We start from the raw sequence: 22381 nt of genomic DNA, 5'->3' as shown, positions 1-22381 counted from the left end.
AAAAGGTACATATTTTGAAAAAGAACATTGGAAAATCAGACATTTGCATTATCAAAAGTGAAGTTTAAGAAAAAAATGAAACAATATCCAAAATAGGTGACGAATAATTTTTATATACAACATTTAAGAAGCCTTACAATTCCAATTACAGAGACAATCCAACTATATAAAAAAGGCAAGCAACATTTCAACAAATATTCTTAGTGCTCGAATGCCTACTTATTTCCTCAACCTGTGACTAAAGACAACGAGGACAGGACTCTCTCAAATATCACTTTGAAACCCTTCAGTACATCCTGCAGGATGGTGACCCAAACAGACTAAAATAATCTTTCCTTTTAACCATATACCAACAAGCCCTGTCAAAACAAGGCCACCAAAAACTTTGATTGCCTCCCAAAGAAAAAATTGGGAGAGAGAGATACGTGTCAACCTTGTGACGCACCTCTTGAGTAGAAGCAACCCCTACTTCGCTGACAGTGGCTAGGTTCAGCGCTTGAATTAAAAATGTCCAGCTTATTCTTGTAAATAGAAGGCTCATCTTCACAACATATAATTGGGAGAAAATTTTAAGTGACTCCTTTTTTTTTCCACTTGGATTTTTCTCTTGAATATCATTTTTTTTCCGCCCCCCCGTCCTGCACTTGTACTTACGGATATGCAAATTTTACTGTGGCTTTTACTAAAACAAGTTGCTCATAAAATTCTGTCTAGGAAGTATTTTTTTATTTTTATTTTTATTTTTTGTATATTTTGTTCTTGGGGCCAGCGGATTTCGGGGCGGGGGTGTCCGGATTCCGGGTCGGGGGTGCCGTGGGCTCAGGCCTCGGTGGGTCCGGTAGGTGGCGGGCTGGGCAGGCTCCGCCCAAGGAGGACCTTGCAAGCCCTCGAGGACGGTGGCGGCCTGCGAGCCTGGGCGGGCGGCGGCGGAAGGGGGTGCCTTAGGTTTTTTGGCTCGGAGAGCCCGAACGCCTGCCCCCCCTCCCGCCCCCGCGCCCTCTGGCTCCCTTCCTCCCATTCTCTCTCCAGACCCGCCGGCCGCCAGCTTCCTCCCTCCTCCCCATGTTTTATGTTTTGTGCTAAGAAACGTAAAAACTATCCCAAGGCAGCAAAGATTTTTTTCTCTTCTATCCCCCCACCCCCACCCCCCGTTTATAGTTTTAGCTTTAAATTTTAGCCTATGATATTCTAGAGTTAAACTTGGGGTGAGTCAAAATATCAAAATATCAGTTTCTAGGATGGGTAAAGTAGAAAGAGCCCCGGAGGATTCGGAGGTACCGAAGAAAACGCTTTTGAAGCCACAAGAGGAGCAGGTGGGGCCAGTGGTACCAGATGCTTTAGAAATGGACTGATCAGCCCTAACCAGTTTGGCTCAGTGGATAGAGCATCCATCGGCCTGCGGACTGAAAGGCCCCAGGTTTGATTCCAGTCAAGGGCATGTACCTTGGTTGCGGGCACATCCCCAGTGGGAGGTGTGCAAGAGGCAGCTGATCCATGTTTCTAACTCTCTATCCCTCTCCCTTCCTCCCTGTAAAAAAAAATCAATAAAGTATATTAAGGAAGGAAGGAAGGAAGGAAGGAAGGAAGGAAGGAAGGAAGGAAGGAAGGAAGGAAGGAAGGAAGAAAGAAAGAAAGAAAGAAAGAAAGAAAGAAAGAAAGAAAGAAAGGAAGGAAGGGATTGATCAGGCTGTAAAGGAGTAAGTCTATTTACTGGGTGTCCATTACGGCAAGCACAGAGCTTTTGCTCTCAAGTTGTTCGGTCTGTTGGAGCAGGGGGAGGTGATGCTTTGAAGAAATGCATGGATAAGAGAAAAGCCGAAGGTGAACAGTTAAAAGGGATATTTAAAATATATATATATATTTTTACTTATTTTTAGAGAGGGAGGAAGAAGGGAAAAGGGGAAACATCCATCCACTGCCTCCTACACTCTCCCACCGGGGAATCCCCACAAACCGGGCAGGTGTCGGCCGGGAACCCACAGGGAATGGACCTGACAACCTTTCCTTCTGCGCACGAGATGCCGCCCCACCGAGCCACCCCAGCCAGGGCAGATGGCTTGTTTTTGAGATACGGGCTGGTTTGTATGAGGAAGGGTAAAAACTAAATGAAAATTGTGGGAGGTGGTGGAGCATTAGAATGTAATTTATGGGAAAGGCTCCAGAGGAAGGAGTAAAGAATAGGCCCAGAGTCTAGTGGAGGGATTAGCTTTGACATGGGGGAACTCAACGCTCACCCAGGGAGGGTTCCAGAAAGGAAAACAGAGAAGATGAGTTTGGAGGTGGGAGTGGGGGTGATTAGAGGGGGCTGGCGCTATCCTCGCAAATCCGAGCTGGAGGAGGGATGGAACTAACCTTTTGGAAATACCTTCTGAAGCCTGCTAAAGCAAACGTTACCCATTTGCAAGTGAGAAGTTTGCTCAGACATACTCATGTAGTAGGTCACTTGGCATGCAAGGTCGTGCGTTCGCAGCAAGGCACCGGAACCAAAGCTCCTGGACCTGAGACCAATCCCGGGCGCGGCTCGCCGGACTACACGCCCCAGGATGCATCGGGGCCCGCTCTCCATTGGAGGAAGCGGCGGCGGCGGCGACGCGCTGACCGGAAGACCCGCCTATGCCCCCCGAGCCTTGGACAAGGCTTTCCTTCCTCTGGCGGCGCCATGCGTCCGGACCAGGCCTCGGCTTGGTACCGGCGCATGTCCACTGTGTACGCTTTGGGCACCTGGACCGTGCTGGGCGCCTTGATTTTCTCCGGCCGCAAAAAGAGCAAGTCACTAGGTACGGCTCTCCCGCAAGACCTTCCCCCGGAGACGCAGCCCTCCGTGGGGCTCACGCAGGGGTCATGGGAGCAGCTTCGCCGTGCACCAGCCCTAAATATTCTACAAAACTTGGGAACGGTGGTTTAGCGCCTTTCGGTGTGTAATGGAGTGTGCCGGCAACTACATTTTAAATGACCAAATCTTATATTTTTGAATGAGGCCGTGCCATAATACTAGGAATTTGAAGGATCAGACGCTGGACACTGGTGCTTCTGAAACATTAGCCTTTTGTCGCATTTGGCGAGCAGACAAGTTCAGCGCTTAACACCAGCGAAGGAATTTGAAAGCCTTCCCAGAGCCCTAGCTGGTTTGGCTCCATGGACAGAGCAAAGGCCTGCAGACTGAAGGTCCGGTTCGGATTCTGGTCAAGGATTCGTGCCGGGTTTGCAGGCTCGATCCCCAGTAGGGATTCTTATTGATGTTCCTATCTCTCCATTTCTCTCTGAAATCAATAGAAACTATATTTTTAAATACCCTTATCAGAAAGGAGATCGCTTAGCTTTAAAAAGTGCTTGGAAATCTGTACTGCTAATAGATATCTGGTTGCTTGCGGTTGAATGGGAGGAGTGATAGCAAAGAGTATGGGGTTTATTTTTGTGGATGAAAATATTGTAAATTTAATTGTAGTGTAGGTTCCGCAGATCTGAATGTACCGAAAACCATTTAATGTTACATTTTATTTTACTGTATTATTATTTTAATTTAAGTATTTTTGTTAATCCTCACCCAAGGACATTTTTAATTTATTTAAAATATATATTTTATTGATTTCAGAGAGGAAGGGAGAGGGAGAGAAACATTAGTGATGAGAATCATTGATTGGCTGCCTCCCTTTATACCCTCCACTGAGGAATCCAACTGGGACCTCCTGGTTCATTGGTCAGTGCTCAATCAGTGAGCCACACCAGCTGGGCTTTTCACTGATTTTTAGAAAGAGTGGAAGGGAGAGGGAGAGACAGAACCATGAATGTGAGGGAGACACCTTCATTGGTTGCCTCCTGTGGCCAGGGAACCTGCAACCAAGGTATGTGTCCTTGACTGGAATCGAACCCGGGACCCTTCAGTCCACAGGCTAACACTCTAACCACTGAGCTAAACCGGCTAGGGTTATTTATTATTATTTTTTAATATCCACCTGAGGATATTTTTTCCATTGATTTTTAGAGTGGAAGGGAGGACGGAGAGAGAGAGAAAAACACATCAATTGGTTGCCTCCCTGGGCCACCAGGGCTGCGGTCAAACCTACAACCTAAGTAGATGCCCTTGACTGGGAATTGAACCCAGACCCTTCCGTGCTGGGCAGAGGCTCTAACCACTTAACCACACAGGCTAGGAGTAATTATTTTAAAGGAGTAATTATATTATATGTCAAGTACATCTTGGTAAAGCTGAGATGTGTAAACTGCTGAAAATTATATTTGGTGATGAAGATTATCAGTGGCTAGAAAGTACACATGTCCAACCAAGTATAAAGTGTAACCATTTAAAGTCTATAGTGGCCATGTTTTATTTATTTTTCTTTTTTACAGAAAGAAAATGGTGTCAGGAATCTGATGGGGGTGGGGGTAATGATTTTATTTATAAGACTTTACTAATAGTTTACATGACTGCTATTTAAGTTACAGTTAATAATTCAGGTGTTTTGTTTTTTTAAGGTGATGAAGTAGAACAAAAAGATGTCTCAACATATGAAAGCCCTGAGTCAAGTAATTCTTATTTTGTTTTATTTCTAAGCCTTGACTAAATAATTTTAGTGATTGCTCCTTAAAAGTTAATAATTCAGGTGTTCCATATTTTTCAAAGGTGATGAATTTGACCTAAGGAATGAAGTAACTGAGCCCCCAAAAGGGTTTTATGTGGAAACGATTGTCACATATAAAGAAGATTTTGTTCCAGTTACTGACAAGATCATCAACTATTGGAAATCATGGACTGGTGGCCCTGGACCAGAATCATGATTGACTGCTGGATGCCGAAAACCAGGACTTTGTTTCAGCATGTAAATGTGATAGATGCCTTGATTTCAATTTTATGTTTTTGAAAAGTGTATACCTTTAACCTTTTATGTAAAATATGATCACTAGTAATATGCAGTAAATATTTCCTTGAGGAAAAGTAAACTGGCATATTCAAGAAGTGTTCCTCTATACTTACATGAGTGAAGGGTTGAAGTGAAATTTACATTGAGCTTCCATATGCTTGCTTTCTAAAACTAGTTCATGACCTTTATATTTATTTTACTAGAGGCCTGGTGCATAAAATTCATGCATGGGGCAGGTTCCCCTCAGCCCAGCCTGCACCCTCTCCAATCCAGGATCCTGGGGATAAGGCCTAAACCAGCAGTTGGATATCCCTCTCACAATCCTGAACTGCTGGCTCCTAATTGCTCACCTGCCTGCCTGCCTGGTCACCCCTTACCACACCCCTGCTGGCCTGGTCACCTCCAACTGCCCCCTTCTGCCAGCGTGGTCACCCCTAACTGCCACCCCTGCTGGCCTGGTTGCCTCTCACAGCCCCCACGCCAGCCTGGTTGCCGCATGCAGTCTACTGTTCAATCGTTTGGTTGTCCCTCACTAACCACCCTGCCGGCTTGGTTGTAGGTAGCCATCTTGTGATGGCATAAGGGTCAATTTGCATGTCACCTCTTTATTATATAGGATGTTGTCAGACACAGTTTTGGTGATCCATTTAAGGTCAGGTTCAAAGAATCTCCATATTCAGTATGGAATTTATAGCCACTCTTTGAATACTATTGGGTACTTGGTAAGAATGTTATGAATTAGACAAACTCCATCTGTTCTTTAGGACCAGAACAGGTATGGATTAAATCCCAACTGTGACTACCAATATTCTAGATACGGAGTAAGTACAAAGTTGGGACAGCATGGTTCCTGGCCTAGGTTGCACTGGTCTCTTGGTTGCAAGTAACAAGTGGGCTTAACTTAAGGGGTATTTATGAGAAATTGTGTGTGGATACCTCAGAATGAAAGCAAATTATGTTGTAGGCCTAGGAAGGCCTGGCACCACGAACTGGAATGCAGCCAGCCTGCCTCTGGATAAAATAAATTCCTTTTGTTTTAATTTTAGAGAGAGGGAGAGAGAGAGAGAGAGAGAGAAAAAAAAAACAAAACACATTGATTTGTTCACTTCTTTATGCACTCATTGGTTGATTCTTGTATATTCCTTGGCTGGGGATTAAACCTACAACCTTTGTGTATCGGAATGATGCTCGAAACAGCTGAGCTACCTGTACAGGGCATCTAATAAACTTATAAATGTTTTCCACAAATTTGGACATTTTTATGTCAACATAGGTGTACTTAAGAATGGTTTCCCAAGTCTGGTAATTTGGTAACTTTAAAGGTTTGCTAACTAAATTAAATTATGGATATTCATTCAATGTCTAGATCATTTCCAAATAAGATAGAGTACTGAAACATTTCTTACTGAATGTAGGTTTACCTACTTTTTGCTTTTTCCTTTTTTAAAAAATATATCTTGATTGATTTCAGAGAGGAAGGAGACAGAAACATCAATGATGAGAGAGAATCCCTGATCATCTGCCTCGTGCATGCCCCCTATTGGGGATTGAGCCCACAACCTGGACATGTGCTCTGACTGGGAATCGAGAATTGAACTATGACCTTTTGTTCATAGGTTGATGCTCAACCACTGAGCCACATCAGTCAGGCAGGAGCTACGCTTTAAAAAAAGTCTGGATTTATTATACTTGCTTCAGGTGCACAATTCCACAGCACATCATCTGTACTCTTTACCATATGTGTACCACACCAAGTCCGTCTCCGTCCATCACCATTTACCCCACTGTACCCTCTTGGGTTCCCCATCGCCCCCGCCCCCAGTCACCACACTTGTCCGTGTGAAAACTAAGTTTTGCTAAAAATTTTGTAAGGCACTGAATTTGTCTTTGATATTTTTTATCGTCACTTTGGTTAAATGGGTACTTAAGTATTGCTTCATAATAACTTATTGATCCTATTTAACCAAATGTCCAAACTTTTTGAGATATTTTGACATCCTCCCACATTCAAAATGCAGAGTCTTGACCTGGAAAGGCCTTAGGACACCTCAAAAGGTTTATTTTCTCTCTTTACAAAAGGAAATTTAAACAAATTTGGCTTATCCTATATAATAAAAGCAAATCAAATGGTGGAACAACCAGAGGAATGACTGGTCACTATGACATTTACTGACCACCAGGGGGCAGATGCTCAATGCAGGAGCTGTCCGCTGGCCCCATGCTCCATGCCAACCAAGGCCGTTGCCACTGGGGAGGGGTTTTTGGGGGGGCCCTCAATTGCCCCAATGATTGCCCCACAGATCAGCCCTGATTACCGGCCAGGCCCACGGACCTTACCTGTGCACGAATTTCATGCACTGGACCTCTAGTTTGGTATAAGGTGCATGGGAAGCAGCCTATATAATAAAAGCTTAATATGCTAAGTGTCAGTCGTCTACTCATCTGTTCAACCAATCAAAGCATAATATGCTAATGATATGCTAAGGCTGCTCAACCGCTATGACATGCACTGACCACTAGGGGGCAGAAGCTCAGACTAGTAGGCCCTGGCCGGTTTGGTTCAGTGGGTAGAGCATCGGCCTGCGGACTGAGGGGTCCAGTGTTCGATTCCAGTCAAGGGCATGTACCTTGGTTGCCGTCACATCCCCAGTGGGGAGTGTGCAAGAGGCAGCTGAATTGATGTTTCTATCTCCTTTCCTCTCTGTAAAAAATCAATTAAAAAAATTAAAAAAGAAAAGAAAAGACTGAGTTAGAAGGGCAGGACATGCCCTGAAGCCCTCTTGAGGTCCCTCCCTAGCTAGCCAACCTCTCACATTCCTCCCCACCCCAATCATGCACCAGTGGGAGTCTCTTTGCCTGGCCTGTGTCCTCTTGCAATCCAGGACCCTTTGGGGGTGTCAGAGAGCCAGTTTTGGCTCTATCCCATAGGCCAGGCCGAAGGACCCCACTGGTACATGAATTTGAAAAATAAAAATACATATTCTTTTTCTAAATGATTAAGGTATTACATATGTGCTCTTATCCACACCCCCACCCCCATCCCCATCCCCAACTCATGCCCTCACCCCCCTGGTGTCTGCATCTATTGGTTAGGCTTACATGCATGCATACAAGTCCTTTGGTTGATCTCTCCCTCTTACCCCCACCCTCCCCTACCTTCCCTCTGAGGTTTGACGGTCTGAAAGATGATTCTCTGTCTCTGCATCTGTTTTTGTTCATCAGTTTATGTTCTCTATTTTTATTGTTGATAGCATCACATATATCTCCCACTTACTCCTCTCCCCCCACCCCCTTCCACACCCCTCCCACACCCCTCCCACACCCCTCCAGTCTCCTCTCCCCACTTCCTCCTTTAGGTCTTCACTAACCTACTGGCCCTGTCCATGAACTATGCATATAAGTATATTATAAGGAACACTCTTGTTAAAAAATATATATATACATATATATATACACACATATATATATACACACTACAATCCAGATACTGAAGAGAAAGAAAAAACAGCAATGAGAGTCATTGGTCACCACTAGCACAGCTGACGAGCTCATTGGTACTTAACACAGCGACTAACATACAAAACACTAGAAAGCTATTTTTCTTTTTTTAAACCAGCGTTAAAGTAAGCCTTGCCGAAACAAGGCCACCAAAAATTTTGGTTGCCTCCCAAAAAAAAATTGGGAAGAGAGAGAGATACCCAAATCGGGTGAGAGAGAGTTAGCCAGCACCCTTGTAACACAGGCCTCGGGTAAAAGCCACTCCTATTTCACTGACGGTGGCTAGTTTCGGTGTTTGAATAAAAATGATCAAAGGTTATTCTGTAGATAGTAACCTTATTTTCAGAACATATAAGTGGAAGAAAATTTTAAGTTACTTCTTTTCAGCTTGAATTTGCCCTTGAGTATCAGTTTTTCCGTGTTGCGTCATTTACATATATGCAAATTTCACCGTGGAGTTTTTACTAGTTTTAAAGTAAGTGGCGATAAACTGAAGGTGACCAAAAGTCCCGCTTTTGGTGGGACAGTCCCGCTTTTGAACAATTTGTCGTTTTTTAAAAAGTCCCGGTTTTTGGAAAGAATGCACGACAAGCTAGGGAGCGGCGGGAGAACAGGGAGGGAATATACGGTTTTCGGCGGCCGTGTGGCTGTTTAGCCAGGATATGAGTTTTATATTATTTTTGTTAATTTTACAATGCTAAACTTTAATAATAACAAATAATTGTTGAGAACTGCTTATCGAGAACTGCTTATCAAAGTTCGCATTGTTGATCAGTTAGAATTCGACCACCATTTTAAGGTGACCAGACGTCCCGCTTTTGGCGGGACAGTCCCGATTTCTTACAATTTGTCCCGCGTCCCGGGGCCTTTTAAGACGGCCCCGATTTTGAATTTTAAATTTTAAATCGGGACTGTCTTAAAACACCGCGGGACGCGGGACAAATTGTTAAACTCGGGATGTCTGGTCACCTTAGAATGAACAATGGCATTTTTTGGGATTGGCAACGACGAAAACATTTTGTAACTGTCTCTCAGACGATACACTTCGTACTGTGTGCTAGTAAGCTAGTTAAACAAGTGATGTCATTACAAATCAGCTATTCAGATAATTTAGGTAATTTATTTATTTCATAAATACATAAATTTTCTTCTTTTTTTTTCCATAGCACATGGACTCTTTATTGTGACGCTCAGTGGAAACCTCTGGAAACCAGCTTCCTGTAGTGGTAACAGCTGCAGCACCTGCTAAGGCACTTTTACTCTAGAAAGAGGGTGGAGTGCGATTCCATTCACTCCTTTGTGACAGCAACTGGGACCTGGATTCAGAGCTTTGGAGGCATATGTAGCTTTTACACAGCTTCATGATTTGTGGAGTTTGTTTCTTTTTAAAACAAAACCTTCTTTGCCATAAGGAAGTCTAAATGCAGCATATACATAACAGTTAATATACATAAATTTTCTTGAATTTAGCAGACAGTACTCGTATATTTATATTTTATAGTGGCGGCAAAAAGTCTAGTTCCGGCCTTGAAAGTGACACGACTATACATAATTTTTATTTATTTATTATATTTGTAAATTGTACTTACGTTGAAATTTAAAAAAGTATATTACAATACTATTTTTGCGTTCTATGAAAATTTTTGTTGCTCCATATAGACCAGAATTCCCCCCCCCCCCCCCCCCAGTCAATGGTGTCCCGCTTTACCAATGGTAAAATCTGGTCACCTTAGATAAACTTTCAGGGTATATTATAAATGTAAACAATGGCTGTGAATTAAGTGGATAGTCTATGGAAAACCCAAGATGGGCCACTTGATTCAGGCTCCTGTCAAATCCCATTTTTTTTTTTTCCTTTTCTCTTATTGCATTTCTTCATCACCGTAGTACTTTTTTGTTGTTGTTAGCCCTCACTCAAGGATATTTACCCATCGATTTTTAGAGAGAGTGGAAGGGAGGGGGAGAGACCGAGAGAAACAACTATATGACAGAGACACATTGATGTGAAAGACACACTTTGGTTGCCTCCTGCACTCGCCCTACCCACCGAGGTACTGCCCTTGACTGGAATCAGGCTGACAGTCCACCGGCTGATGCTCTTTCCACTGAGCCAAGTACTGTAAAAGGACCACCATAGTACTTTTTTTTATTTATTTATGTTTTAAATATATTTTATTGTTTTTTTACAGAGAGGAAAGGAGAGGGAGAGAGAGCCAGAAACATCGATGAGAGAGAAACATCGACCAGCTGCCTCCTGCACACCCCCCATCAGGGATGTGCCCGCAACCAGTGTACATGCCCTTGACCGGAATCGAACCTGGGACCTTTCAGTCCGCATACCAACGCTCTATCCCCTGAGCCAAACCAGTTTCGGCCACCATAGTACTTTTAAACTGTGGATTTTATTCAACTGCTATTTAGTATGCTTTACGAGTATGCTCCTGGTGTATGTTTCCCAGATAGGTTAAAGCCTTCCCCTACTGAAAGGCTGATACCCTCACAGTAGGAAAGACAGTGTTTGAAAATGTATTTCCCACTTAGCGTATGCCTTCAACAATCTCTGAGCAAATCATATGAATTAAAAAAAATTATTGATTTTAGAGAGAGAGGAAGGGAGAGAGAGAGAAATATCAATGATAAGAGAGAGACATGAATCAGCTGCCCCCTGCAATCCCCCTACTGGGGATTGAGCTCACAGCTCAGGCATGTGCTCTGACCCAAAACAAATCTGGGACCCCTCCCTCATGGGTGGACATCAGCCGAGCATAAACCATAATGAACTCTGATGGACAGACCTGAACACTTGGAATTATCACTGACCCTATCACTTAATTATCAGGCAAGATTGAGAGAACTAATGGAAAAACTGAATCAAGCAGAAATTTTAATTACATGGGGCTGAATTAACTGATGAGAATGGTTACAATATTTATAACTTTTTGTTTGAAATATTGCTGGATTATTTTTTCAGATATAAGAAAACAATTTTCTAAAGCTAGCCATGACTTAGAGCAATATGGTAAACTATACCTTTATAAACAGAATAGAAACATGTGTCCTTTTCTTTACTTGATTCCCCCAGAATTCAGAAATTCTCAGGGAGTGTTCTCATTTTCATGGCAATATTGTTATTTGTATAAGTTCAATAAAGATCTGTTCTTATAACAGAAGACAGTTATATATCAAGGATTTGACTGGAATGTCATATTTGAGAGAGACATGCATAGACTCAGATACGACCAGACAGCTTTAATATTGACTGACAGAAGCCAATAAAAACCCTTTGAAATATTGGCATAGTACTTTGCTTACAGAAATCAGCAGCAGCCTTAGGAGGTGAGTGAAGAATGTCGTTTCTTGGCAGATACAGAAGCTTCAGGATATTTTGAGGAGTTTGAGAAAAGACAAACTCACCTAAATCTATACGTAGTGCAGGCAAGGTCTGATGGCAAGTTCTTGCCATGGCTTTTCTAGCCTCAAGAGGCCTTTTTAAGTTCAATCTGAAGATTTCTTATGGAAAATTCCAGCACAACAGATTTATTTATTTATTTATTTATTTTCTTTAATGCGTTTTTATTTGTATTTGAAAACAGCTTAAAGTAGTTCATTGAGGTTTTAAGTGGCACTTAAGAGCTGTTTCACAACAGCTGCCGGCTGGAGGAGAGTGATTTAGTGACCACCTCATCATTTGTGACTGTATTAGAAGGATGTATTTTGCACGGTAGTTGCCTTCTGGATCCTATTGCAGTGATTCTGAATTCTTAATACATTGATTCCTTGGCTGCAGACTCCCCCTGGCCTGGGCCCTGGTTGGCGCTTATGCAGGAGTCAACCAATCAGATGTGTTTCTCTCGAGTAATGCTTCCATGCCCTCTCCCATCTCAGCACCTCCACGTGTTCACCAGCCTGGAAGCATTCCGTTTCTCTCTCTCTCTCTCTCTCTCTCTCTCTCTCTCTCTCTCTCTCTCTCTCTCTCTCTCTCTCTGCCAGCACAAAAGATTTAATTGATTTCAGGAAGGGAGAGAGAAGGATAGAAACATGAATGATGAGAGAGAATCACTGATCGGCTGCCTCCTGCACGCCCCCCACCGGGGACCGAGCCCACAACTTTGGCATGTGCCCTTGACTGGAATCGAACCCAGGACCCTGCAGTCCGCAGGCCGACGCTGAGCCAAACCAGCAGAGCCAGCACAGCAGATTTAAAAGAGCCCTTCTGCTTAATTACTATTCTTGCTGGACTTAGACGAATAATCAGCCCAAGTTTATTGAAATGACTTATTTTGCAAATAAATTAAACTTAACTTGGCTATCTTTGGTAAAAATATTGATCTTAGAGTAAAAAATTATGTTTCAATAGAAACTATGGTATACATTTGTAGTTATTACATTCTGATGCTGTTCATTATTTTTTGAGTTTTTTGTTTCCTTCTTGTAAATGGACTGGATCTTCAATTATCCTAGGTCCCTCCAACATCTGCCTAAGACTCTCCAAATGAATGTTTCTAATTTTTCTTTCATCTTTCGACTTGGAATAATTGAGGACTGAAACTACCCTTTTCCCAGGGCCATGTACGCTGAAGATGGAGAACTTGGTAACAGAGTTCAGAGAAATCACCACAGCTCATATATAGACAGTCATTCCGCCCATCACGGAAAGATCACCAGAGACATCCATTCTGCAGACCAGGAGAAGCTACAGCCTGGAACTACCTGTCTGAATCTGAAGACGATTCCAGACATATTTAGACATCTTCTCAACTGCCTGCCTTCAGAACTCAGAAACAGATTATAGTCTGCTTTTAAAATTTAAAAAAAAATATATTTTATTGATTTTGTACAGAGAGGGAGGGAGAGAGATAGAGAGTTAGAAACATTGATGAGAGAGAGTCATCGATCAGCTGCCTCTTGCACACCCCCTGCTGGGAATGTCCCTGCAACCAAGGTACATGCCCTTGACCGGAATTGAACCTGGGACTCTTAAGTCTGCAGGCCGACGCTCTATCCACTGAGCAAACCGTTTTTCGGCGATAGTCTGCTTTTTTGTTTGTTTGTTTCCACAGAGATGCTCCCCACCCCCCCCAAACACCACTTTAATACTGTATGTGGATGATCTCATCTTTTGTTCTGACAGTTCTGACAGCTCACTTCTTGACTCAGAGTACATTCTTTTTAAATAAATAAAAAATAAATATTTACTGTTGAAAGTATTATATATGTCCCCATTTTTTCCCCATTGACCCCTTCTAGCCTACCCCCACCCGTTGCCCCAGGCCTTCACCACCCTATTTTTTATGTCCACAGGTTATGCAAATATGCATACAAGTTCTTTGGTTGATCTCTTCCCACCCGCTCACCCCTGCCTTCCCTCTGAGATTCCAGTCTGTTCCATGCTTCTATGTCTCTGGGTCCGTAGAGATGCTTTTTATTAAATACCTGCGCTGTCCTTGCACCACAGGCTTAATTTTAGGAGCCCACTGGCATTACTGCCTACTGAAATGAGATACAACTATTTAACTGAACTGAACCTGTCTCAAGACTGAGACTGCTGCCCTAGCTGGTTTGGCTCAGTGGATAGAGTGTCGGCCTGCAGACTGAAAGGTCCCGTGTTTGATTCCAGTCAAGGGCACATACCCAAGTTGCGGGCTCAATCCCCGATGGGAGGCATGCAGGAGGCAGCCGATCAGTTATTCTCTCTCATCATTAATGTTTCTCTCTCCCCTTCCTTTCTCTCTGAAATCAATAAAAATATATATTAAAAAAAAAAACACAAAAAACTATCAACACCATTTCTGGAATGTGAAACTTCCAGGGAAGTTTCAGGAAGGAACTGTGGAGGTTCAGAAAGAGCCATCCCAACATGTATCTGTGGTATGTGGATTGTTTTTGAGCTAAAGGCAACTTTTAGCTGTGGGCTCATGAGAAACTTCTGCCCCGCAAACACAACAGTGGTTGGCAAACTCATTAGTCAACAGAGCCAAATATCAACAGTACAATGTTTGAAATTTCTTTTGAGAGCCAAATTTTTTTAAACTTAAACTTCTTCTAACACCACTTCTTCAAAATAGACTTGCCCAGGCCGTGGTATTTTGTGGAAGAGCCACACTCAAGGGGCCAAAGAACTGCATGTGGCTCATGAGCTGCAGTTTGCCGACTACGGGACCAGCTGAAAGAACCTTGAGGGTAAGGGAAAGTTTCTCCCTTCCCACACAGATTACAAATTTTTGGCAGAAATGTCACAAAACTGCCGGGACCGGTTTGGCTCAATGGATAGAGCTTCGGCTTGGGGACTGAAGGGTCCCGGGTTCGATTCCGGTCAAGGGCATGTACCTTGGTTGCGGGCATATCCCCAGTAGGGGATGTGCAAGAGGCAGCTGATCGATGACTCTCTCTCATCGATGTTTCTAACTCTCTATCTCTCTCCCTTCCTCTCTGTATAAAATCAATAAAATATATTAAAAAAATAAAATATGACAGAAAATTATGATATGAAAAAAAAAAGAAATGTCACAAAACTGATGTTGTGTCTTTCTCAGTGCAATATCAGGGAGCATATGATGTGTTTCTCATTACTGATGAGATTAACTCTGGCCACTTCGTTAAGATAATTTAGTGTGTAGTGTAAACATTCAAGCATACTAATTTGTATTCTTTTCTGGCCAAATGACTTTCCTTGTTCTTTATTTGAACGCTTTCTCTTATAGGAGGAGAAAAAGTTTCCCTCAACATTCATAAGGTCTCTGGGTGGGCCTGAAAATTAAACTGATAAAGGCAGATGAAAAGGGGAAAAGCATATACATTTATTTGTTTTACATGTGACTGAATCGATCAATACGGGACATGGGAGTCTTCATAAGGAAACGGTGAGCTGAAGAGACAGTTAGATCTGAGAATTTTTATGCTAAGTTTGATAAAGCGTGGGCAGTTGTGGAGGAATAAGTAATATGAGGTAGCTGTCATAAATTGGGGGAGACCTAGCAAGGCCTGTTTGTTCTTCCTCCAGATATAGGGATGGCACCTCTCACATGAGGTGTTTACGATCTGTTCCAGGAGAGAAGGTTCAGGGGAAGGTCTGAGTGACTTTCCCGCTTCTGTTTTCCTCAGATTCCAGCTTTAAATATTCAGTATGCCAAGGTGCTATGTTTTGGGGTAGCTTTTCCTGAAGCTCATATTCTACACCCACCAATGCTATTAGAGGACTGTAAGAAGAAGACAAGTTGAGAGGAACTCATTTTCATCTGTGATAATAATTTGTTAGGGTGATACCTTCGTATAGTCCTTTGCAGCTTTCTAAGCACTTTTGCACCTGGGGGTGGGGTGGGCTAGTATTTGAATTAGAAGAAGAATTATTACAAAATTACAGTATACATCTCTGCATTGCCATGATAGGGTTAAGTCAAAAAATACTTAAATAGGCCAAAGCCGGTTTGGCTCAATGGTAGAGCGTCGGTCTGCGGACTGAAAGGTCCCGGGTTCAATTCCGGTCAAGGGCATGTACAGTACATTGGTTGCGGGCACATCCCCAGTAGGGGGTGTGCAAGAGGCAGCTGATCGATGGCTCTCTCTCATCGATGTTTCTAACTCTCTATCTCTCTCCCTTCCTCTCTGTAAAAAATCAATAAAATATATTTTTTAAAAAAATACTTAAATAGTTAAACGGCTATTTTGGGCAGCAACTCCTTTCTACTTTCTAAGAAGCCCCTGAGTCAGGAGGACGGGGGAGAAACAATTTGGTAAAAGGCGAAAGATTTATGCGATCTGAAATCAGAGTATAGGGAAAAACAATTTGGGAGGATACTTGTGCGGAGGGATGGCAAAGAGGAAAAGGGAACACAATTAGAATTAGGATTCTGACCGAAACCGGTTTGTCTCAGTGGATAGAGCGTCGGCCTGCAGACTGAAAGGTCCCAGGTTCGATTCCGGTCAGGGGTATGTACCTTGGTTGTGGGCACGTCTCTAATAGGGGGTGTGCAAGAGGCAGCTGATTGATGTTTCTAACTCTATCCCTTTCTCTTTCTCTCTGTAAAAACTCAATAAAATGTATTTAAAAAACACACACACAATTAGGGTTCTGGACACAGTTGGGATTTAGGAATGATGTCTCTTAGGCCTGGGGAAGTGAGAGGAAACGGGCAGATACCGGTCTGGACAGAGGTGAGCCTGGGTTTTGGTTGGGGACCCGAGGTGGTTAGGGCGGGGCCCAGCGGTGGGTGGAGCCACACCGAGAAGGGGGCGGTCTTGTCCCTGGATCAGCCGGGTTACGGGGGAGGCCGCAGGTGGGCGTGGCCAACCTCTGGGGGGCGTGGCCCACACCCGCCGGCCGTCCCCAACCTGGCCTTCCTGGGCAGTGGGGCGCACTTCCCAGTGTCACCGGCAGAGGGCGTAGGCCGCGGAGCCGCTCGCAGAGCAGGGAAGCCGGGAGGAGCGGCTGCGACCCCACTCGCCCCAGCCGCCGCCGCCGCCATGAGAGCCGTGGTGCAGCGCGTCACCCGGGCCAGCGTCACAGGTCAGTCGGGCGGGGCCGGGCCGGGAGGAGCCGCCCCTGACCCCGCGCCGGCAGTCCGTCCCGCCGCCCCGCCGCCACCGATTCCCCGCGCGGTCCCCCGGCGGACCTGTCTGTCCCGTGCCCGCCGGCTCGCACCCCGGCCGGGCTCGGGTCGCCGCTCCCGCCCCAGATGGCTGTCCATGTGCCTGGGGGGCCCAGCGCGCCCCTGCCTGCAGAATCTCCTCTTTGGGCTCAGGATGAACACGCCTTATTATTCTCTTTATTTTGGTCCTGCGCACAGAGGGGCGGACCCTCCGGGAATCCCCACGGCCCGTTCTCAGTGGAGTCGTGCACACACACGTGGGGAGCGTTTCCGGAGCAAGAACATCCTCCTTCTCAACATTCGGTTTTAATTCCCCATTTCCCCAGTTTCTACAGCCTGGTTTTCAGGGAGCTGACTCGCCAGAGGCGAGGAGCTGTAGGTTCCCGTGGAGGAGTTCTGACATCTGCGTGGACCCATGTGACTAGCCCCAGCCCGGCGTTTCCTTCCGCAGGACATCCTTCTCCTCCTCCCTCCCAGCATCCTGCAGGCACCGGGTCAGAATCTGAGGAATTCAGGGTGAAATGTTTCTCTTCCCCACCGATGTCTTGCGGGGCACGTCACCCAACCATTAGCCATCACTTCCACTAATGATTCTGCTTTTTAAAATCTACTCTAGAAGATAATCCTAATTATAGAAAACACTTTAAAGGGATAAGAAGGCAGAATGCAGAGGACTTTTAGGACAATGAAATGACCCATTGAGATACTATAATGATGGATACATGTCATATATGTCTTATTTGTACTGAAGTCTAATTTGAACAGCGATGAATGTTCATCCCCGTTAACCGGGTCCAGATGACTCATATAGATAACGTAGGCGTTTTAAAAACTCAAGCCAAGATAATACAGATATTTTCTAAAAATGTAATGAATAATTTTAGGTTTTTTAAATAGCCTTTTCCACTTTTATTGGCAGGATTATAATATTATTTCAGTCCAGGTAATTCCAGGTATTCTTCAAGCCAGTCTATACACCAAATACCAAATATGTGTTCTTGTGTCTGCAAAAATATAAATCTCAGAATAAAACAACAACATCCCCTAGTAGGGGTGTCAAACTCAATCAGAGAAGGGGCCAAAATCTAAAATCCAGCCTAAATCGCGGGCCGAATGGTTTACTGAACAGTCATAAACTGACAATGTCATAAACTGACAGCGGAGTGCAGTGATGACAGCGCGGTGCGGGCCACATTGCAAGGCCTGGCGGGCTGGATTTGGCCCGCGGGCCTTGTGTTTGACACATGTGCCCTAAAGAAACAACCGAATCCAGCAAGACTACATGCAGGTGTTTAGATCTGAGGTTCAATTTTTCAACTCTGCCTAATGATTTTTTTTTTCTTTTTTCTTTTTTTTTTTTTCTGCCTAATGATTTTTAAGATCTTCTGGTAACTGGTTTTGGATATGGCCCAGGAGTAATAGGGAATAGAACAACACAGGGATTTATGGAATTTCAAAACAATTTTTAAAGATTTCAGTTAAGATTCAAAGTCACTAAACTAGGATAATTCGTAAAAGAGAAGACTTTTTTGCTTTATGTGGTCATCATCAACAATGACTAAACTTTGGAGAATTTCAGTTTTGATATTTTCTCTCTGAATTCTCCATTCTGGAATATTGAAAACATGTATTCTGTGAGATTTGCTGAATATTTTGAGTGATTTTAGTTGACTATTTAAATTATATGTATTTAGTTAAAAACAAGCAAATAAACCTACCTGCTATTAAAAAGATAAGCGTGTATTGTGGGAAGGTGTTAATAAAATGGAATTCTCTCAGTGCTAGAGGGACATTGGGGTTAGCCAGGCCTTCTGGTTGAATTGTAATGGAAAGAGATTTTTTGATTCCTTAAAAATGTGACTGGCTCCACCGAAATGTGGCTGTAAGTTAATGACATTTTATTTCAGGAGTCTAAAATGTCATTTCCAATATTATAGTTGGGACAAGAGTACACTCTTACGAGTCATTTCATATATATATATATATATATATATATATATATATATATTTTTTTTTTTTTTTTTAATTGATTTTTTACAGAGAGGAAGGGAGAGGGATAGAAAGTCAGAAACATCAATCAGCTGCCTCTTGCACACCCCCCACCTGGGACGGGCCTGCAAGCAAGGCACATGCCCTTGACCGGAATCAAACCCAGGACCCTTGAGTCCGCAGGCCAGCGCTCTATCCACTGAGCCAAACCGAACCGGCAAGGAGTCATATCTTTTTTTATTTTATTTATTTATTTTTTAAAATATATTTTATTGATTTTTTTTTACAGAGAGGAAGGGAGAGAGATAGAGAGCTAGAAACGTTGATGAGAGGGAAACATCAACCAGCTGCCTCTTGCACACCCCCTACCGGGGATGTGCCCGCAACCAATGTACATGCCCTTGACCGGAATCGAACCTGGGACCCTTCAGTCCACAGACCGACGCTCTACCACTGAGCCAAACCGGCTTCGGCTCTTTTAAAAAAAAAAAAAAAAAATTTTATTGATTTTTTTACAGAGAGGAAGAGAGAGGAATAGACAGAAACATCAATGAGAGAGAATCATCGATCAGTTGCCTCCTGCACCACCCCTACTGGGGATGTGCCTGCAACCAAGGTACATACCCTTGACCGGAATCGAACCTGTGACCTTTCAGTCCGCAGGCCGACGCTCTATCCACTGAGCCAAACCGGTCTCAGCAAGGAGTCATATCTTATTATGTGAAGGACTCACTTTATGAGATTGGCAGGCAAATTTTGTTGCCATAGCGTGGTTATTGTGGTAATCTAATTTAAAAAGCTTGGTTTTTAAACATTTCAAGGATATTCATTTGGATAAACAGGTGAATAGTACATAAACCCCAAGTCCTGTCACTCAGCTTTAGCAGCTAAAATCTGAACAGAATCATAGAGCATTGGGAAGAGGATTTAAAATCGATGGGCTTTAATGTGTTAATTGGGTGATGAACCTCAAAGAAGAGGTTCTTGGATGATGACACTGGTACATGGAGAAACAGACCAGATATCTCAGATATTTTCTAGCCTGGTAACCTTTTGTCTAAAATTCCCACTTTTTTAAATTTGGAAATCCTGCTAAAACCGGTTTGGCTCAGTGGTAGAGCGTCGGTCTGCGGACTGAAGGGTCCTGGGTTCGATTCCGGTCAAGGGCATGTACCTTGGTTGCATGCACATCCCTGGTGGGGGGTGTGCAGGAGGCAGCTGGTCGATGTTTCTCTCTCATCAATGTTTCTAGCTCTCTATCTCTCTCCCTTCCTCTCTGTAAAAAATCAATAAAATATATCTTAAATTTGGAAATCCCTTTGTCTATAATAAAAGGCCCCTTTGAATCTCCCAATTCTTCTATTTGTTCCAGGAGGAAGGGCAAAACTGGTCTAAAATAAGAGAGCAATCTGTGTCATCTATAGACTTTGGGACATAATTTGTTTCTTATGGAGACAATGTTACATTGTAAAAATGGTGAAACTTCAAATAGTGATTTGAATCACTTCAACTTATGATTCTGCTTTTTAAAATCTACTCTAGAAGATAATCATAATTATAGAAAACACTTTAAAGGGATAAGAAGGCAGAACACAGAGGACTTTTAGGACAGTGAAATGACCCATTGAGATACTATAATGGTGGATACATGTCATTTTATATGTCTTTGTCCAAATCCAAAGCACCAGGAGTAAACCTCAATGTCAACTTCGGACATTGGGAGATCATGGTTTGTCGTAGGCTTATCAGTTATAACAAATGTATCCCTGTGGTGGTGAGTCAGGTCATTGGATGGAAGGCAACTGTTCTACTGGATGAGATGCGACTGTTAAAAGATGTTTAGGAAAAGTTAATAACATGGAAAAATCCTAATGCAATGTTAAGAAAAAAGATGAGACACAATTTATATACAATATTTACAATAATATTACAATAATATTTTTTCTTCCAAAAAATATTTTTATTGATTTTTTATAGAGAGGAAGGGAGAGGGATAGAGTTAGAAACATCGGTGAGAGAGAATCATGATCAGCTGCCTCTTGCACACCCCCTACTGAGGATGTGCCCGCAACCAAGGTACATGCCCTGGACTGGAATCGAACCTGGGAGCTTTCAGTCCGCAGGCCGATGCTCTATCCACTGAGCCAAACTGGTTGCAGGGGTCCTCAAACTTTTTAAAGTGGGGGCCAGATCACGGTCCCTCAGAGAGCTGGAGGGCCGGACTATATGAACTACTAATTCCTACTGTAACACCTCGGCTGCGCTCACTGCCCAAAAAACCTGGCGGGCCGGATCAGACTCCTCTGCGGGCCGCATGTGGCCCGCGGGCCGTAGTTTGAAGACCCCTGCTAGAGCATCTATTCACCTATTGATGGACAGTTAGGTTGCTTCATGTCTTGGCTATTGTAAATAATGCTTCATTGGACATATGGATGCTTATGTCTTTTTGATTTAGTGTTTTGGGTTTCTTCAGATAAATACCCAGAAGTGGAGTTGCTGGTCCTTCATTGTCTCTTGTTATATAGTCTTTGTTTTAAAGGCTATTTTGTCTGTTGTAAGTATTGCTAACTCAGCTCTATTTTTTACTTCCATTTTTATGAAGTATATATTTTTAAAGACTTGTATATATATATTTTTAAATACTTTTTTTAAAAATTGATTTCAGAGTGGAAGGGAGAGGGAGAAAGAGATAGAAACATCAATGATGAGAGAATCATTGATTGGCTACCTCTCACATCCCTCACTGGGAATCGAACCTACAATGCAGGCGGGTGCGCTTGACTAGAATCGAACCTGGGACCTTTCAGTCTGCAGGCTGACGCTCTATCCACTGAGCAAAACCGGCTAGGGCTGAAATATCTTTTTTCATTCCTTTACTTTTAGTTTGTGTGTGTCTTTCCATCTGAAATGAGTCTCTTGTAGGCAGCATATCTAAGGATCTTATTTTCTTATCTATTTAGCCACCCTGTGTCTTTTGATTGGAACATTTAATCCGTTTATATTTAAAATAATTATTGATACATATATATTTATTGTCATTTTATTATTATTATTATTATTTTTTTTTTTAAAAAATATATTTTATTGATTTTTCACAGAGAGGAAGAGAGAGGGATAGAGAGTTAGAAACATCGATGAGAGAGAATCATCGATTGGCTGCCTCTTGCACACCCCCTACTGGGGATGTGCCCGCAACCAAGGTACATGCCCTTGCCCGGAATCGAACCTGGGACCTTTCAGTCCGCAGGCCGATGCTCTATCCACTGAGCCAAACCGTTCCCGGCTGTCATTTTATTATTCATAAAAAGAATGAAATTTTGCTATCTGCAACATCATGGATGGACCTAGGGTACTGTGCTGAGTAAAATAAGTCAGACAGAGAAAAACAATGCCATATGATTTCACTTGCATGAGGAATCTAAAACAAACAAACAAACAGGCAGACCAGAA

The 22381-nt window shown here is 43.2% G+C and overlaps 2 protein-coding genes across 2 annotated transcripts in view; both read left to right on the top strand.

Moving 5' to 3' along the window:
- The first annotated feature begins 2590 nt into the window (after positions 1 to 2590).
- Positions 2591 to 5924, top strand: SMIM26 (small integral membrane protein 26). Its single transcript, XM_084887664.1, has 3 exons — positions 2591 to 2777; positions 4474 to 4524; positions 4622 to 5924. The coding sequence occupies exons 1-3, from the start codon at positions 2660 to 2662 to the stop codon at positions 4774 to 4776; spliced, it is 324 nt and encodes a 107-aa protein (XP_084743790.1). The 5' UTR covers positions 2591 to 2659; the 3' UTR covers positions 4777 to 5924.
- A 10751-nt stretch (positions 5925 to 16675) lies between these two features.
- Positions 16676 to 22381, top strand: part of DTD1 (D-aminoacyl-tRNA deacylase 1) — a 154591-nt gene continuing 148885 nt past the window's right edge. Inside the window, exon 1 of the mRNA XM_084887665.1 lies at positions 16676 to 16860. Within this exon, the coding sequence (XP_084743791.1) occupies positions 16818 to 16860 (43 nt within the window). The 5' untranslated portion in view covers positions 16676 to 16817. The remainder of the gene's footprint in view (positions 16861 to 22381) is intronic.

Source organism: Pipistrellus hanaki (genome assembly GCF_964339955.1).
Source record: "Pipistrellus hanaki genome assembly, chromosome: 6".
Taxonomy (NCBI): domain Eukaryota; kingdom Metazoa; phylum Chordata; class Mammalia; order Chiroptera; family Vespertilionidae; genus Pipistrellus; species Pipistrellus hanaki.
Note: the sequence above shows the minus strand (reverse complement) of the source record. Positions and strands in the feature narration are given on the sequence as shown.

What these genes read in the sequence shown, in the direction of transcription:
- SMIM26 (XM_084887664.1), top strand. Translation starts at nt 2,660, where the DNA reads ATGCGTCCGGACCAGGCCTCGGCTTGGTACCGGCGCATGTCCACTGTG. An exon ending in CAAAAAGAGCAAGTCACTAG is followed by an intron (nt 2,778 to 4,473) that starts GTACGGCTCTCC and finishes TGTTTTTTTAAG; the next exon opens with GTGATGAAGTAGAACAAAAA. An exon ending in ATATGAAAGCCCTGAGTCAA is followed by an intron (nt 4,525 to 4,621) that starts GTAATTCTTATT and finishes TATTTTTCAAAG; the next exon opens with GTGATGAATTTGACCTAAGG.